General features: G+C 41.3%; 1 protein-coding gene across 1 annotated transcript in view; it reads right to left on the bottom strand.

The window, feature by feature from the left end:
• The window catches only part of MAP2K4 (mitogen-activated protein kinase kinase 4), a 142,201-nt gene that overhangs the window by 52,134 nt on the left and 70,914 nt on the right, over nucleotides 1–19,153 (bottom strand). The window contains exon 5 of the mRNA XM_034790255.1: nucleotides 11,143–11,317. Within this exon, the coding sequence (XP_034646146.1) occupies nucleotides 11,143–11,317 (175 nt within the window). The remainder of the gene's footprint in view (nucleotides 1–11,142; nucleotides 11,318–19,153) is intronic.

The raw sequence follows: 19,153 nt of genomic DNA, 5'->3' as shown, positions 1-19,153 counted from the left end.
GCCACCTCCTCTGCCCCTCATCTTCCTTCAACAAATGTACCTCTACTCCACATTTGCTGAACCCTCATCCATAGCGCCCATCTCCTTTCAATACTAGAACACTCTTCTCAATGGTCCCTAATTTCTCCTAGCTGCAGCACAAACAGAATGCTGTGATCGGCTCTCCCACACCTAGAAAGAAGTTCAGCTGTGCCACCCCATCACATTCAATAGCACTGACTTCCTTTCGTTTCAGGATTCAGCCTAAAATTACCTTTCTTGTTTTTAAGACCTTTTCTGGATTCTCCCCAGATACACAGTGTTCTCTTTAGTCATCTAGTACTGGCCTCTCCCTCTTCCCCTGCACAATCTCAACAAGGCTAGTGCAACAGCCTCCTCCTCTACAGCTCCTGCCATCCCTATATCTCTCTGCCTCTGGCCCTCCACTGCACTTCAAACTTCAGTTCAAAACATCTCTTCTCTCCCTTGCCATTACCATCTCTGCTGTTATTTATCACTTACCACTGTAAAGCACTTGAGAATATAGTTTATATTGAAGATGCTATTATAACAATAAACTGAAATGAATGTCAAGACCAAGAAACCACCCGTTCAGTCTTTTCCAAGTACATTCTCACCGGGAATGGAGGAGGAGCAGACAGACAGCAGGGCTCAGAGAAGAGAAAGAGTTTCAGTTATACTGGAGAACTCTTTCAAACAGACACAAGAATTACAAGAAAACCCAAGAAGACAGCATGATATCCTCAACTAATGCACTTTGAGGAGTGCTGAGGAAGACGTGATGGTGGGACTAGGAAGAGGTCCCATACAAAAGTGCTGGAGACTGAAGATAGGTGATCCAAATAGGGGGAAAGCATCCAGCACCGCTGAAGGCTATGAGTGGGTCTAGCCAGAAAGAGATGGTATTGTTTAGCCAAAGTGCACCAGGGACATTCCACCACAGCCCAGTGACCCTGATTAACTGTCTAAGGAGCAAACATTTAGCAATGTAACAAGAACAAAAGGAACTGTTGGAATAAGCTGCAGAATCTTGAGTGACCAGCAGCAGCTCCCCAACAGCATGTGAAGGCTGTACAAAAACTCTGCCAACTAACACGCAGACCACAAGTACAACATGCTGCAGCCTCTCCCCTGGAGAAAACCTTCCAAAGATCAAGAGTAATAGAGAGCAAGGAACAAATAAATCCAATACAAGCCTTGTGGATAGAGGGGAAGCAGTAGACCTGGTATATCTTGACTTTAGTGGGACTTTTGATACTGTCTCACATGACCTTCTCATAAAGAAACTAGAGAAATTTAGCCCAGATAGAGCTACGATAAAGTGGATGAATAACTGGTTGGAAAATCATTCCCAGAGAGTAGCTATCAGTGGTTCGCAATCAAGCTGGAAGGGCATAACGAGTGGGGTCCTGCAGGGATTGATCCTGGGTCCGGTTCTGTTCAGTATCTTCATCAATGATTTAGATAATGGCATAGAGAGCACACTTATAAAGTTTGCGCACGATACCAAGCTGGGAGGGATTGCAAGTACTTTGGAAGATAGGATTAAAATTCAAAATGATCTGGGAAAACTGGAGAAATGGTCTGAAGTAAATAGGATGAAATTCAATACGGACAAATGCAAAGTACGCCACTTACGAAGGAACAATCAATTGCGCACATACAAAATGGGAAATGACTGGCTAGGAAGGAGTACTGTGGAAAGGGATCTGGGGGTCATAGTGGATCACAAGCTAAATATGAGCCAACAGTGTAACACTGTTGCAAAAAAAGTGAACATTATTCTGGGATGTATTAGCAGGAGTGTCGTAAGCAAGACATGAGAAGTAATTCTTCTGCTCTACTCCACGCTGATTAGGCTTCAACTGGAGTATTGTCTCCAGTTCTGGGAGCCACATTTCAGGAAAGATGTGAACAAATTGGATAAAGTCCAGAGAAGAGTAACAAAAATGATCAAAGGTCTAGAAAACAAGACCTATGAGGAGAGATTGAAAAAACTTAGTTTGTTTAGTCTGGAGAAGAGAAGACTGAGCGGGGACACGATAAGAGTTTTCAAATACATAAAAGTTTTTTACAAGTCAGAGGGAGAAAAAATTGTTCTCGTTAACCTCTGAGGATAGGACAAGAAGCAATGGGTTTAAACTGCAGCAAGGGAGGTTTAGGCTGGACATTAGGAAAGATGTCAGGGTAGTTAAACACTCGAACAAATTGCCACAGGAAGTTGTGGAATCTCCATCACTGGAGCTTTTTAAGAACAGGTTAGACAAAAAACAATCAGGATTGGTCTAAATATTACTAGGGCTGTCAATTAATCACAGTTAACTTACTTGATTAACACAAAAAATTTAATTGCGATTCATCACAGTTTTAACCGCATTGTTAAACAATAGAATACCAATTGAAATTTATTAAATAGTTTTGAATTTTTTTCTACATTTTCAAATATATTGATTTCAATTACAACACAGAATACAAAGTGTACAGTGCTCACTTTATATTATTTTTTTACAAATATTTGCACTGTAAAAATGATAAACAAAAGAAATAGTATTTTTCAATTCACCTCATTCAAGTATTGTAGTGCAATCTCTTTATCATGAAAGTGCAACTTACAAATGTATATTTTTGTTACATAATTGCATTCAAAAACAAAACAATGTAAAACTTTAGAGCCCACAAGTCCACTCAGTTCTACTGCTTGTTCAGCCAATCTACGTTTGTTTACATTTACGGGAGATAATGCTGCCCACTTCTTATTTACAATGTCACCTGAAAGTGAGAACAGGCATTCGCATGGCATTTTTGTAGCAGGCACTGCAAGGTATTTACATGCCAGATATGTTAAACATTCATATGCCCCTTCATGCTTCAGCCACCATTCCAGAGGAGATGCTTCCATGCTGACGATGCTCGTTAAAATAATACATTAATTAAATTTATGACTGAACTCCATGGAGGAGAGTTGTATGTTTCCTGCTGTTTTACCCACATTCTGCCATATATTTCATGTTATAGCTGTCTCAGATGACAATCCAGCATGTGTTGTTCATTTTAACACTTTCACTGCAGAGTTGACAAAACGCAAAGTAGGTACTAATGTGAGATTTCGAAAGATAGTTACAGCACTCGACCCAAGGTTTAAGAATCTGAAGTGCCTTCCAAAATCTGAGAGGGACGAAGTGTGGAGCATGCTGTCAGAAGTCTTAAAAGTGCAACACTCGGATGCGGAAACTACAGAACCTGAACCACCAAAAAGGAAAATCAACCTTCTGCTGGTGGCATCTGACTCAGAGGATGAAAATGAGCAATGTACTAACCGATAAAACACAAAATGGAGTACTAGTTGGTCTCTGTTACAGACCCAAAATCACACAAGGGAACAGGATGACTGGCTCCCGATGAACTTATCTATAATGGGTAAGAAAAAAGCAGCGAGATTTTGAGTGACATATGCTGGATGTCTCATGCTGCCAATATTAAAACACTCTTAGAATTTCTAAATTTAGATGACAGTTTCCTAATTCAAAAACTGTTGTATCCAACATGGGGGAATTCTATATTAGACCTCATCTTGACAGGTAAAGAGGAACTGATCACAGAACTAAAAATTAACGGTAACTTAGATACAAGACCTCATGATTTGATCATATTTATAATGTGCAATCAGAATAAAGTCCAGATGAGTGATATATACCCTTGATGTTTTAAAAAGCCAGTTTCACAATGCTGAAAACAATTGTGAGCCAAATCAGCTGGGAGGAAAAATTTAATTAGAAAAATGTGAATGATGTTTGGGAATTGTTTAAGAACACCTTACTAAGTACCCAAAAGCCACAATTTCACAATTGAGGAAGAATTGTGCTTAAAAATATGCTTAAAAAAACATAAAAAATAATATGTAACAAATGGAATAATGGGGAAATGAATAATAACTATAAATCAGATGATAGGAACTGTGGAAAATTGTTAAGGGAAGCAAGTGCAAATCTCTGGCCAGCAGAGTTAAGGACAATAAGAAGGCATTTTTAAAGTACATTAGAAAAAAAAAAGAATCCTGACAATAGTATAGGTTCATTACTAGAATTATCATTAATAATGAAGAAAAGGCAGAAGTGTTCAATAAATATTTCTGTTCTGTATTGGGGGGGAAACAGATGATGTAGCCAGATCACATGATAAACACTCTTTTCATTCCACCAGTATTTCAGGAGGATGTTAAACAGCAGACACTAAAGTTAAACATTTTTAAATCAGTAGGTCCAGATAACTTGCATCCAAGAGTTGTAAAAGAGCTGCATGAGGACCTTGCTGACAGTTAGTTTTGATTTTAAATTAAGTCTTGGAACACCAGAAAAGTTCCAGAAGTTCCAGAAGACTGAAAGAAATATAATGTTGTGCCAATATTTTAAAAAGGAAGTATTTCTTTACACAACGCCAGAGGATGAAAAGGGGTGGAGTGTTAGGCTGTAGATATTCAGGCTTGTCTGAAAAGGCCTATACTTTAAGAATTTATGTGTATTCTTATCACTTAGCTAGTTATAGAGGTTTAAAAGAAAGAATCAAAATCACTGTCTGTCTGTGTAAGAGCCTTCACTTACTGTGACAGTCTGAGGCTTTGTTCTTTGGCTAAGCAGCAGGGGCAGCCATAAACTGGGAAGTGTATGGTCACATCCTCACATTCCAAACTAGTCACATGGAAATAAGGTGCTATTGGGCTGTTAGGAATACAATCCTGTCCTGATATTCCTATCACCTCCAGAGAAAGGGAAGAGCCTAGAAGATGCAAAAGAAAACTTAGTTTGATAGCGTCCTGTCTGGCAAGAACTCACTTATCAATAGCTGGGGTGTGAAATCCTCATTTCTGTATTGTTCTATCACTGTAGTCTCCACTTCCCTATTGTTTGTCTGTATAATCTCTGTCTGGTTCTGTAATTGTTTCTGTCTGCTGTATAATTAATTTTGTTGGGTGTAAACCAATTAAGGTGGTGGGATATAACTGGTTAAATAATCATTTTACAATATGTTAGGATTGGTTAGTTAAATTTCAGTAAAATGATTGGTTACGGTATAGCTAAACAGAACTCAAGTTTTACTATATAGTCTGCAGTCAATCAGGAAGTAAGGGGGAAATGGGAACAGGGAATGGGGGTGGGGGAACTGGAACCATGTTTTGCTAAGGTGGGAGGGAATGGGAACAGGGACACAGGCAAAGCTCTGTGGCGTCAGAGCTGGGAAGGGGAACACTGAGGAAGGAAACTTGAATCATTGCTTGCTGGAAGTTCACCCCAATAAACATCGAATTGTTTGCACCTTCGGACTTCGGTATTGTTGCTCTCTGTTCATGCGAGAAGGACCAGGGAAGTGAGAGGGTGAAGAAATAAGCCCCCTAACAATAATGGTCTCAAGCTGCAGTTGGGGAGGTTTAGGCTGGATATTAGGAAAAACTTTTTCACTAGGAGGGTGATGAAGCACTGGAATGGGCTACCTAGGGAGGTGGTGGAATCTCCTTCCTTAGAGGTTTTTAAGGTCAGGCTTGACAAAGCCCTGGCTGGGATGATTTAGTTGGGGATTGGTTCTGCTTTGAGCAGGGGGTTGGACTAGACGACCTCCTGAGGTCCCTTCCAACCCTGATATTCTATGATTCTATGATGTTGTGTAACGGGACTCAAAAAAGAACTAGATAAATTAATGGCTATTAGCCAGGATGGGCAGGGATGGTGTCCCTAGACTCTGTTTGCCAGAAGCTAGGACTGGGCGACAGGGGACGGATCACTTGATGATTACCTGTTCTGTTCATTCCCTCTGGGGCACCTGGCATTGGCCACTGTTGGAAGACAGGATACTAGGCTAAATGGACCTTTGATCTGACCCAGTATGGCCGTTCTTATGTTCTTATGTGATAACATAGATAATTATAGGCCTGTCAGTCTGACATTGATCCCAGACAAGATCATGGAGCTGCTGATACAGTACTTGATTAATAAAGAATTAAAGAAGGGCAACATAACTAATGCCAGTCAATGGGTTTACAAGTTTGGTTGATAAAGATAATAATGTTGATGTAATATTTGACTTGGTACCGCATGACATTTTGATAAAAATAATAGAAAGATATAAAATTTACATGACACACAATACATTGATTTAAACTGGCTAACTGATAAGCCTCAAAATGTTACTGTAAATGGGAAATAATCATCCAACAGGTATGTTTCTAGTGGGGTTCTGCAGGACTGGTTCTTGGCCCAACGCAATTTAACATTTTTTTTAAGAAATGAAAGAAAACATAAAATCATCCAGGATAAAATTTGCAGATGACACAAAAATTGGGGGAATGGTAAGTAATGAAAAAGGCAGGTCATCGATACAGAGAGATTTGGATCACTAGGTAAACTGGGCACAAGCAAACAATATATGTATTTTATTACAGCCAAATGTAAATACATACATCTAGGAACAACGAATGTAAGCTACCCTTACTAGGCTGGGGAACTCTATCCTGGGAAGCTGAGAGACTGAAAAAGACTTGGGGGATCCTGGTGGATAATCAGCTAATACAATGCTGTGGCAAAAAGGGCTAATGCAGTCCTTGAATGTAAAAACAGTGGAATCTCAAGTAGAAGTGAAGAGGTTATTTTATCTCTGTATTTGGCACTGGTGCGACTTCTGATAGAATACTGTGTCCCATTCCGGTGTCCACAATTCAAGGATGATGATGAATTGGGATTCAGAGAAGAGCCATGAGATTGACGAAAGGATTAGAACATGCCTTATAGTCACTCAAAGAACTCAATCTTTTAGTTTAACAAAGAGAAGATTAAGGGATGATGTGATTACAGTTTATAAGTACCTATATGGAGAACAAATATTTAATAATGAGTTCTTCAATCTAGCGCCAAAGGGTATAACATGAGCTAATGGCTGGACGATACACTAGACCAGTGGGCTCCAAACTTTTTTGATCGCGCACCCCTATCAGTAAAAAAAATTTTGAGCATGCACCCCCGCCATGCCGGCTCTACCATTTTTGCCAAAGCAAAAAAAAAAAAAAAGCAGCTCAGATTCCCGCCCAAACTGCTGAAGAAGAAAAAAAAAAGGCACTTCTCCTGCTGCACACCCCCAATGATCCTCTTGCCCTATGGTGCACGCACCCCACTTTGGAGACCACTGTGCTAGACAAATCAAGAGGGAGGCTTATGGATAGAGAGCTCACCTTCCTAACGGCTTGCAACTCTAGGAATTTGTTCTGATGAGCTTCCTGGGACAACCACTGACCTGGAATTGACTGCGGCCTACCAGGGCTCCCTCAGTGGTGCAGAAGATAATTGGTTTCCTGATTCTAGAAAGCTCTCTTCTAAGAGGGAAAAATGGAGAAGTCCAAGGTGCATGTTTTTGTTTGTTATGGTATTTCTCTTATTTTCCCCTTCACCCCCTCTTCCAGTTACCCACTTGGGGTGCTACTTTTTTCTTTTGATCAAGGTACACAAAGGCATCATAGTGAAGGTTTGAACTAACCCCCTCAGAAATGGTAGAACAACACCCCGCTCCCCCGCAATGTACTAAGCTACCCAGCCTCACAGTTTTAAAGACTGCTGCTTCTGCAGCTACTGCTTTGCTACTGTCCCAGGCTCTGCCATGCCCCTTGGAGAGACACATTTATATTTTTTATTTACTTTTAAACATATACATGCAGAGGATCATAAGGGAAAGAGAGGGAAGCAGAGCTGGGCATGAGCACTCATGCTGAAGTCCTTTGCACATGCAGTAATGCTCTGTGAGCTTTAAAGCCTTGCTGCAGTGTTTTTACAGCTGTGCAACAAAATGGTGCACAATCCTCCCTTAATGCTGACATTTTAGTGTAGGATCACAGCCTTTTAGATTGTCCATTGAACTGACAGGCTGATGGTGTGAGCAACTAGACAGCCTCGGCAGTAATACTTAGATGAAAGCTGCTTCCAGGCTCAATAAAATGGTTGGCCAAGCCAAACTAGCAAGCATGAAAGGAAACTAAAAAAACAAAAACTTAATAGTACCTCTGCCTGCAGATACGAGCTATTTTGGTGGGTACTGGCACATGCAGGCTGGCAGCAGCAGGTGTGGCTACCTAAGGAAGGCCAAACAGAAAACAGGAGCTCTGCTGACACTGATGTGCTAGCAGTATGGGCTAGACCACTTTGTTGCATCCTGCGAAAAAGAAGACTCAGAGAAAGCAGTGGTAAAATGGAAGACTGAGGTAGGCTAAACTTGAGACACCAGGGGAACGGTGGGCTTACAGGCACCAGCAGGCTAGTAGTATGGGCTGCACCACTCCACTGACTCTCTGAGGAAAAGCCAGTGAAAGAAGTAGAAAATGGAAGGCAAGACTATGCTGCACAAATGACCTATCTGAGGGAAGCTGAGAGGAGAACAGGCTCAGTGCCCAATCCCCATAGTGCCCAAATGTAAGAGAACAGGGAGTAAATATGGGGAAGCTGAATCACTGGACTAGGGAAACTCGGTTTGTTCGTTCATTTTTTAAAAATTGTGGTTTGTTTCTAGCCTGTAGGAGTCAGACCTGGCCTGGAGGTCAGAGAGATCCACTGAGGGGACGGGGGTTCAAGATAGCTACCATAATCAGAACTGGCTATGGCCCTTCCTGGAACAAGTGGGGCAAAAATACCTGGTTACCATGTCAGCCTGAAAGGGATGGGGGGACTGGGTCCTGCACCGTGGATTTTTCCTGCCCCTCTAACTACCAGCCTCTCACAGATTTTGAAGTCAGAAGGGACCATCATGATCATCTCGTCTGACCCACTGCACATTGCAGCCCACCCACCCAGTCCTGTAATAGACGACTCAACTCTGGCTGAGTTATTGAAGTCCTCAAATCATGGTTTAAAGACTTAAAGTCACAGAGAATCCACCATTTACAGACACATTCCTGGGAACTTTATTTCACCCCAGTCAGAACAGAAGACAACAGCCACTGGTCTCTGGCTTGTTACTTCCAAAATGTTATGTTCTGCTGCTGAATGACCAGCCCGCACAGCTGAAAGCTTGTCTGCCACATCACTGCTGTTGGAGTCGATGCTTCACCTTGGCCTGAAGCACCAAGCAGCTAGGAACAGCTGGCTTGGAGAGTCTGCAAAGCCAGCTCCTGCTGCTGAATTTCACTCTCTGCTTCCTGCCACCCTGCTGTAAAGTAGCACACTACTGTGCAGCTGGGCATGTGCAGGAGTTCTTTAATCCTAGCTGGGCCTGCTGCACTGCCATGTTTTCTCTTTAAATACCAGTTTCCTGTTCTCAAAAATCCGCTTCCTGCCAAGGGGGACACCAAGCAGAGGAAGAAAAACCCAAATATAGTGGGGAAAGCTCCTGCCAGCAGACAGAAAGTGGAGAGGCTTAGAGAACCACACCGCCTGCTTCTTCAAGCAGAGGCAAGACACTGGGAGTTGGAACGGAGTCAATTGCTGGTGACACACTGTGAGCTAGAGAGAGAGGAGCCTCTCTCTGTGCGAGGAAGGAGAGGAGGGATAACCCAGTGGTGACCCATCACGGAGCACCAGGTGCCCATGAGGGACAATAGGGTCAAGAGACTGACCCACCTCCTGGACTGCCCAAAGAGCAACAGTCACAGAAATCAGAGAAAGCCATGTCCAGTGCACGCCCCAGCAGCTAGCTCAGGATCGGCTTTGTGGGGAAAGCTAATCCTAAACAACTTCAACCTCAAGGCTCCTTGCCTTGAGAAATGTGGCACAGCCCACCAGCTGAGCCCAATGGTAAGGAGTGCCTCATAGCGTTCTCCAGTGGCTCCTTCCATCTCCCACTCACTGGGCTTGGTGAGGCTGGGAGTGCTGCAGCAGCAGCAAGCTCTGTACCTGAGTCGGGAAAGGTACCGGGCATCATTCTGCTATGCCAATCCCAACAACTCCAAAAGGCGTAACTGATCACACCCGTCTGCTGGAAGGAGGGTGCCACGTTGCTGGGGGAAGTAAGAGGAAAGAGGAGTGATGCTGGAGACTCCAAGAGCATTTTAGTTGTTCCCAGGGGCAGCACATACACAAATCTTGGGCAACGGGGTCTTATCCGCCTCTCTATCATATAGAATGGCTGCTAGCAAGAGGGTTGCAACACATCCCCAAACTGGCTCCAACCAGTACATGAACCCACTGGGAATTAACATGTCCAGACCCACTTAGACAGTGTTCGGCGAGAGAGACCACTAAAGAGAGTGACACGTATTTCTAGGTAGTTTGGGTTCAGAGCTCACTTCTACTCTTCCAGTGAAGCCAGTGGAGCATGTGTCACTATTTTGTACCTGTAACTAGATTTAAGAGGCAGATATCATTAACTGTTACACAGCAAAAGCAAAGAAGAGAGAATTCATCACTTCCAGAGTGAAACAACATCCACTGCCCATCTCACCTCGAACTGGACCATCGAGTGACTAATCAAAAATCCCCAACACGTGCAGTTTTAAAGCAAAGACAAAGATTATTTTGTTACACAAGAGCTAGGAAAACAAGATTTAAAAAAAAACAAAACAAAACATGAGTTTGGTGCTGGTATAAAGTATCAAATGGACAGCCCTGGAGGCTGATATCGTCTGTGTTTCCAGAACTGGGTCAGCAGAGGAGGCACTCTGTGCTTCCACATCATGGTGAGAGTGAGAGAGCAGTATGCTCTCTAAACACATGCCCACTCATTTCCTGCCCTCTCTGGTGAGGCTGTCAATTGCTGCAGCATGGATAGATGTCCAGTTGGAACCAGTCTTTAGTCACTAACTCATTTCACAAAGGACACCAAGTTGCCATTGGATGTTAATTTGTGCTTACTACCAACCTAGGCTGGATTTGAACCAGTGATTAGCAGGTGAAAGGCCTCATATCCCATTACCAGTCTCCAGAGCCATCCGATCCCTTGCAGCAGTTGCTTCCTGAGAGGCAGAGGCAGTTTTTTAAAGTGCACAAGCAAGATATAAGACCTTCACAATTCACTTGACAGATATGCCCATTACACACAGTGTTTTCAGCACAAGTACCCTTTATACTGGAGATAAACAGAACAGAACAGTAGACGGTGACAGACGGATGAACATTAATTCTCCATCACGTTCCATCCTTAATGAACTGAAGTACAAACACAATTATGGGCATCACCTACTTTAACTGCCATAATTTGCCCACTTGGTTTGTGGACCATTTTGTTGACAGAACCATAAGCTCCTCGTCCAATCTCTCCAAGGTCTTTCAAGTCCTCTGCAGTAAAATCCCAATGCTGTTCAGGGGAAATCTTCAATTTTCCTGATGATTCAATGCTGTGTGTTCTCAGTCTCTCTCTGTCAAAAATATTGGGAAGCAATTTTTCCACATTTTAAATAGTTTGTAACTTTCTCTTTTCAGCAGCACTTGATTAAACATTGAAAGAGAGGGGTGCACATAGGCTACAGCAACAATGTGATTCCAGGGAGGATTCTAGTTGGGGATGCAGGGTTGAGGGAGAATGTTAAATCAACAAAGAAATACATTTGGTCACAGCTTTAATTAGCTATATGTCTTAACTGCAGCTTAAGGCTTAATATGTGTCTTAGATTTGATTCATTCTAATTACTCTCATTTACATGGCTATTTTCTATTGTGCATAAAAATATATCAGGCTTGTAGCAGGACTTGGTATAGCATGCAGAACCAAGATTCTTTAGAGCACTCCTAGTCCCATGTACACAAAGCTATGCATGTTACCTCCCCTGCAGCAATGCACTTGCTGGTCACTACCTGTCTTACTTGTATTGCTCATGTTGAACAGAAATCAAACTAAATCTCCTGTTTGTATTAGCAGGTTTATGAAGAGCTTGTTGATCTTAATGAAAACTGTAACTTATTTCAAATAGTGCATAATCACTTCATCTAGTTGAAAAAAGGCATTGAAGAGCCATTTTTAATATAAAATATAATGCAAATTGACTATTACTCAAGAAACCAGAAGCTGCCAGACCAAATGTTTCTTGACAAAGTGCCTGAGCCCAGAGTCCTCGGGCACAGAGAGCTCCCATAGCCCTCAATATGAACTTGTCTGTGTAAGGAGTGCAGGATGATGCCCATAGTTTGTGACAGAAGTTACAGAATTCCACAGTTGTTTTAAGGCGCTTCCTATTATCTGTTGCAAATGTTGTTAACATTGATTTAATAGAAAACATATGTGTATTTTCTACACTTTATTCCTAGTAAATAATAGTGTTTACCTTAAACCAATTGCAAAAGTCTCCAGTGTTTCTCATGCGTTCATCTGCTGATTAACACTTCCTTGGTTATAAGCTATGCCTGGAGACTGGGCTTCCTGCTTTAAAGTCACATTAATCAAAAGGTCGCTCACACCACAACCCTCCAGTGTTATGGAGGCATTATATCAGATAGGCATTTGTGAAAGCCAAGGAGACTCTGTCAGACTAGTCACCTGGATACTGACCATTCCATTCGAGCAGTTGATCAAGCAGCTGAAAATTCCAGGATTTGGTAAAATGAGCGATAATGAGGAATAGACTTTTGATCCAATGCTCCAAGTTTCTCAAGTTAACTAGCCAAAGGAATAAACATACTATAGTGTATTCCATGCTGATAAATACAATAGAACATCTATCAGTCAGCTGCTGTACATGACACATACTTTGATATTACTATGGGCCCACTCCTGAACTCCTTGGGTATGTCTACACAGCTTATGGGAGCAAGTCTTGCAGCCCGGGTTGACAGACTTATGTTAGGGGGCTCATGCTAGCGTGCAAAAAATAGCAAAATGAACATTCTGACTTGGGTTGGCGCTTGGGCTCTGAAGCCTAGGGACAGAGGTTGGCTTCAGAGCCTGAACTCCAGGTCAGGTCTGAACATCAAAGCCAAGTCTACACAGCTATTTCAAGCGTGCTGGCCCGAGCCCCACAAGTGCAAGTGATTGTTGATCCAGGCTGAGATTCATGCTCCCAGCAGCTGGGTAGGCCTACCCCTTCGGACTTCATTGGAAGATTGGTCTTTGTGGGCAGCAAGGTCAGGCCCAAAGTACCATTTACTGGAACAACTAAGGCTTAAATGACCTCATCTGCTGTGTTCTAGCTTCTTTATGAAACATTGGTGTTGCACTTCTTGGTCCTTGGACATTTGCATTCTTTGGACCCAATGGAAGAAGAATCTCACTGAACAGTGAGCACTATTTTTCTCTCAGCAACTTTTTGTGATGCTGCTGCTCCCCTTCCCCTGTTATTGCTTTCCTATTCTGACTCCCTCACTCTGCTACTTCCCACCTAAACCCTATGAAACCCTTGCAGTTAAACACAATTCAAGGGTTGTCATGCTGATGATGGCACAAACATTAAGAATACAAAAATCCGCAGAGACCTTATCTGTTCTTGGCCTTCCTTGATTTCTGTGTATTAAATTCCTCAAAATAAAACACTGCAATAACTTAGATTCTGTATGGAATGTACTTAACTAAAAGCAAGGAATGAAAAAAGGAAACAGAAGACAAGAGCAGGTGAAAATAATTCAAAGAAACTAACAGAAGAACAGAACAGAAGAAACCTCACCTTAGACTTTGCCACCTGCCTCTGCTGAACATAAAGACAATTTACCTTGGGAGCTGGGTGATGAGAGTTAGAGCCTTCCTTGCTGCTAGCACATTTTGATTTGACAGTAATCTGAAAATGGTTCTGCGTTTGCTCGAAGAAGCTAGTAGGTGCGAACTGCTGCTTTGAAAGGTGCTAGGAAATGGCCCCTCCTGCTCATGTCTTCTCAGCCAGAGCAGTAGCAGGAAGGACTGGAAGGCAGACATGCACAGTGGTGACACCAAATCCTGCTGATGGAGCCCTGCTGCTGCAGAGTCTGGAAATTTTCTGATGGAATTTTTTCCTGCTGGAAAATGCCAATTCGTTGAAAGCAAAACGTTTAGCAGAAACGTGTCAACTATGTCAAAATTTTGCTTCCGGGGGAAGGTCAATAAGTCAAAATGTTCCATTTCGACATTTTCACAACAGAACATTTCCATTTTCTGTTTGAAATCACTTTTTATTTTTAAATTTATTTTATAATATTCAAAAATTTAGATGTGGGCACTGGAATGAAACATTTCAATTTTTTAAACAACAAATGCTTCGATTGACTTCAAATTCTTTTTTTTTCCCAGAATTTTGTTTTGAGGCAAATTTCAAAATTTTTTGTTTTCATTCCTTTCCGGAATAGGAAAGGAATTCAAACTCACAGATTTTCCTACAAAATGGAAAATGAGGTTCCTGTTCTGCTTTAGCAAACTGTGCCACTGTCCCTGCAGTGGCAGGGGGAAGACACAAGCATGGGGGTGGGGGTAAGAAGTTTTAGCAATGCCTTTCTCCCTACAGAGGGGATTGCAGGTGTGAGGATGGTAGCAAGAAGTAGAGGTGCTCCATGGAACTATAAACATGAAAGCAATTTGCTGTAGTCCTAGTGAAATGCCACTAACAATCTTGATCATATTTTTAATCACCTGTTCAGATGCTCACGTGAAATGGTCATTTGGCCAAAGGACATGTTTAACAGAGTGGCACATGTTTTAATACAGACTTTCTTCATGTAGTGAAGCTCTTCAAAGTAAATATTGCCATTTTCCTATAAGAAGCACAGTCTGGAGCTCAAACATTCCTGTCAGCATTTTGATTTTTATAGTGATTTCTTCAGTGGAAAGGTAATTTAGGACTTGTCTAATGCAGGGACCTCTACACCAGTGTAGCTGCACACAAGTGCATACCCCTGAGAAGATGCATTGCACTTGTGTAATATGGGAGTGCACTGGTGTGAAACCAGGATAAGTGCAAACCCCATTTAATTCCAGGTCAGTGCATCTACGATAGGGTTTGTACTATTATAGCTATATAGTGCAAAAAGCCCTAATGTGGACAAGCACTTACAGCCAGCATCCTTAAAGTCTGCCCTACAAAGCCAACACAGTGAATTCAGAATTAAAATAACAAGAGTAACTCTAGAGAGCAATGTGAAGGTCAGATGAGAAGGTCAGAAGTAGTTAATGCCAGATTCCAGCTTCACTGCTAGAGGCTGGATTTCAATCACTTGTGTTTAGTGATATATAAGAATCTTTATAGACTTTTTAGGTCATAATATGTCAGCTTTCTCTTCCCCTATCCACTTCTGCTTTCTGAGGAAGCAATCAACGTGTATCAGGCCAGGAATGTGGGTAAAAAGCCATTTCCATGCTGGGCATATAACCCTCACAAGATCAAGCTGAATCCCAGGGATGCCCCAAGATGGACTTCGGGGGGTGGGGGAAAGAGATTTATTAGTACTATCACTTTTAATACCCACACACAAGGGGTTAGCTTAACATTCTCAGCCTCAAATAATTATGGATGGGATTTTTAAAGGAGTCCAGGGGTTTTTGGAGTTGAGTTCCCATTGAATTCACTGGAATTTGGGCTTCTAACTCCCTTTAGTGCCTTTGAAAATCCCGGTCTAGAATGTTAATCCAAAACTATCAGAGGCTTGGGAGTCCCATGGGGCTTGAACAGATAAAACAGCTAGTGCTATATGGATCATTGCATTTGTAAGATGCCAATTTATAGACCTTTCTCCAAATGGTTATTTTGCTTTGTCACAGCAGTTATATTCCAGGGATTAGGAACACCAAGCAAGGCATTTATTCTTCGCAACAGTTGCCCTTTGACAGAAGGAAAAAATGTTCATGGATCCAGCTTGGCATTAGCCACAAGGACTGCTGGAACCAGGCACCACTGTTCAGGGCCAAGGACAGTGTCACACAAATTCAGAACATGAAGTTTGCTAATTGCTAGCTTGGTGAGCTAGATCCACACAGGAAGCTTGGCAAGTCTAATAAGCCTACAAGATTCCAAAACTCTACTGAAAAATAACCATAAACACTAGGGTCATCAATTAATCGCAGTTAACTCACGCAATTAACTAAAAAAAATTAATTGTGATTAATCACTGTTTTAATTGCACTGCTAAACAATAATAGAATACCAATTGAAATGTATTAAATATTTTTGGATATTTGTCTATATTTTCAAATATATTGATTTCAATTACAACACAGAATACAAAGTATGCAGTGCTCACTTTATATTATTATTATAACAAATATCTGCACTGTAAAAATGATAAAAAGAGATAGTATTTTTCAGTTTACCTCATACAAGTACTGTAGTGCAATCTCTTTATTGTGAAAGTACAATTTACAAATGTAGATTATTTTTTGTTACATAACTGCACTAAAAAACAAAACGATGTAAAACCTTAGAGCCTAAAAGTCCACTCAGTCCTACTTCTTCTTTTCAGTCAATCGCTAAGACAAACAAATTTGTTCACATTTACGGGAGATAATGCCGCCCGCTTCTTATTTATAATGTCACCTGAAAGTGAGAACAGGCATTCATATGGCATTTTTGTAGCCAGCATTACAAGGTATTTACGTGCCAGATAAAGTAAACATTCATATGCCTCTTCATGCTTCGGACACCATTCCAGAGAACATGTTTCTATGCTGATGATGTTCATTAAACAAAAAATGTGTTAATTAAATTTGTGACTCAACTTCTTGGGGGAGAATTGTATGTCTCCTGCTCTGTGTTTTACCCACATTCTGCCATATATTTCATGTTATGGCAATCTCGGATGATGACCTAGCACATGTTGTTCATTTTAAGTAAACTTTCACTGTAGATTTGACAAAACGCAAAGAAGGTACCAATGTGAGATTTCTAAAAATAACTACAGCACTCAACCCAAGGTTTAAGCATCTAAAATGCCTTCCAAAATCTGAGAGGGACAAGGTCTGGAGCATGCTTTCAGAAGTCTTTAAAGAGCAACGGTTCAATGCTGAAACTACAGAACCCAAACCACCAAAAAAGAAAATCAAACTTCTGCTGGTGACATCTGACTCAGATAATGAAAATGAACATGTCAGTCCAAACTGCTTTGGATCGTTATCGAGCAGAACCCGTCATCAGCATGTCCCCTGGAATGGTGGTTGAAGCATGAAGGGACATATGAATCTTTAGCGCATCTGGCACATAAATATCTTGTTATACTGGCTACAACAGTGATGTGGATGCCTGTTCTCACTTTCAGGTGACGTAAACAAAAAGCAGGCAGCATTATCTCCTGCAAAGGTAAACAAACTTGTTTGTCTGAGCAACTGGTTGAACAAGAAGTAGGACTGAGTTTCATATTGTTTTATTTTTGAATGTGGTTTTTTTTTTCATAATTCTACATTTGTAAGTTCAACATTCATGATAAAGAGATTGCATGCACTACAATATTTGTATTAGGTGAACTGAAATACTATTTCTTTTGCTTCTTTTTTACAGAGCAAATATTTGTAATCAAAAATAAAGTTAGCACTGTACACTTTGTATTCTGTTTTATAACTGAAATCAATATATTTGAAAATGTGCAAAACATCCAAAAATATTTAAATAAATGGTATTCTATTACTGTTTAACTGCATGATTAATCACACGATTAATTTTTTTAAATCATGTTATTAATCGTGATTATTTTTTTAATCACTTGACAGCCCTAATAAAACTATGTACATGTTTTTGGACAGGCATAAATTCATTGTATTGCAGTAATTAAACTCTACCATTAGTATCTTAACAGTAGAAATGTTGAAACTTTTAAAAACAAGCATTTCTTTGGCATTGGCAAGAAGTCCTATGAGGGGTAAGCAGAGAGGTGGAGGGGTAATTTCAGGCAAACCTGAAGATTATGTGACAGCACTAAGGCCCTACGTAATGGAGCAAGGCCAGGCCAAAAAGGTGGCATACACAAGTATGTGAATCTTCAGTGAGCTCCTTTCTGTTGCTGTGGGTATCAGACCAAAGAAACCTAAAAGGGAAGGGATGAAATGTTGTGGTGGGAGCATATAACTGGCAAGAAATGTTAGCAACAACAACAAGGGGTTCTACAAATATGTCAGACAGAAAAGAAAGACCAAGGATGATGCTCAATGGAGAAGGTGAGCTGGTAATGGAAGATGATTGAAAGGCAGAGCTGCTCAATGCCTAATTTGCTTCAGTCTTCTCAAAAAAATAACATGTTACCAGACAACAAGTGAAGTTCCTATAGACAATAAAAGGGAAGGGATGCAGACCAGGATAAGTAAAAAATGTGTCAGAGATATTCTGACTAATCTGAATGAATTCAAGTCAGCGGGGCCTGATGCTATTCCCCCCAAGGTGCTGATGGTATTAACTGAAGAAATCTTGGAGCCACTGGCAATAATATTTGCTAACTCGTGGATGACAGGAGAGGTCCCGGAAGACTGTAGAAGAGCTAACGTGGTGCCCATCTTTAAAAAGGGGGGGAAAGGAAGACCCTGGGAACTATAGACCAGTCAGCTTGACCTCTACAGCTGTGAAGCTACTAGAGCAATGTATAAAATATTCAATTTGTGAATACCTGGGGAATGAAGGGGTGATCACTAGCAGCCAGCATAGATTTACTAAGAACCAGCTTGATTTCCTTCTTTGACAGGGTAACTGGTTTAGTAGATAGGCGGAATGCGGTAGACATAATATACCTGGACTTCAGCAAGGCTTTCGACACAGTCCCACATGAAATTCTGATAAGTAAGCTGGAGAAATGTGGGCTTCACAGAACTAACGTTAAATGGATACATAATTGGTTAAACAACTGCAAACAAAGAGTAACTATTAATGGAATCATCAAATTGGAGGGAGGTCTCAAATGGGGTTCCACAGGGATCTGTTCCGGGTCCTGTGTTTTTTAACATCTTTATTAATGACCTGGATGTAGAAATAGAGAGCATATTGATCAAATTTGTAGATGACACAAAGCTGAGGGCCAAGGGGGTTGCAAACACTTTGGAGGATAGAGCTAATATTCAAAGGGATCTTGATAAATTGGAGAACTGGGCTATAGACAACAAAATGAAATTCAACAAAAACAAATGTAAGGTGTTACACTTAGGGAAGAAAAATCAGTTGGACAAATACAGAATGAGTGATAACTGGCTTGGCAGGAGCTCTGCTGAGAAGGATCTGGGTGTTGTGATGGATCACAACCTCAACATGGGTCAGCAATAGGGTGACCAGATCACCCAATACAAATATCGGGACGCGGGGGGGGGGGGTGTGACGTGGCGGGGGGCGTGGCGG

The sequence above is a fragment of the Trachemys scripta genome, chromosome 14 (assembly GCF_013100865.1).
Source record: "Trachemys scripta elegans isolate TJP31775 chromosome 14, CAS_Tse_1.0, whole genome shotgun sequence".
NCBI lineage: Eukaryota > Metazoa > Chordata > Testudines > Emydidae > Trachemys > Trachemys scripta.
Note: the sequence above shows the minus strand (reverse complement) of the source record. Positions and strands in the feature narration are given on the sequence as shown.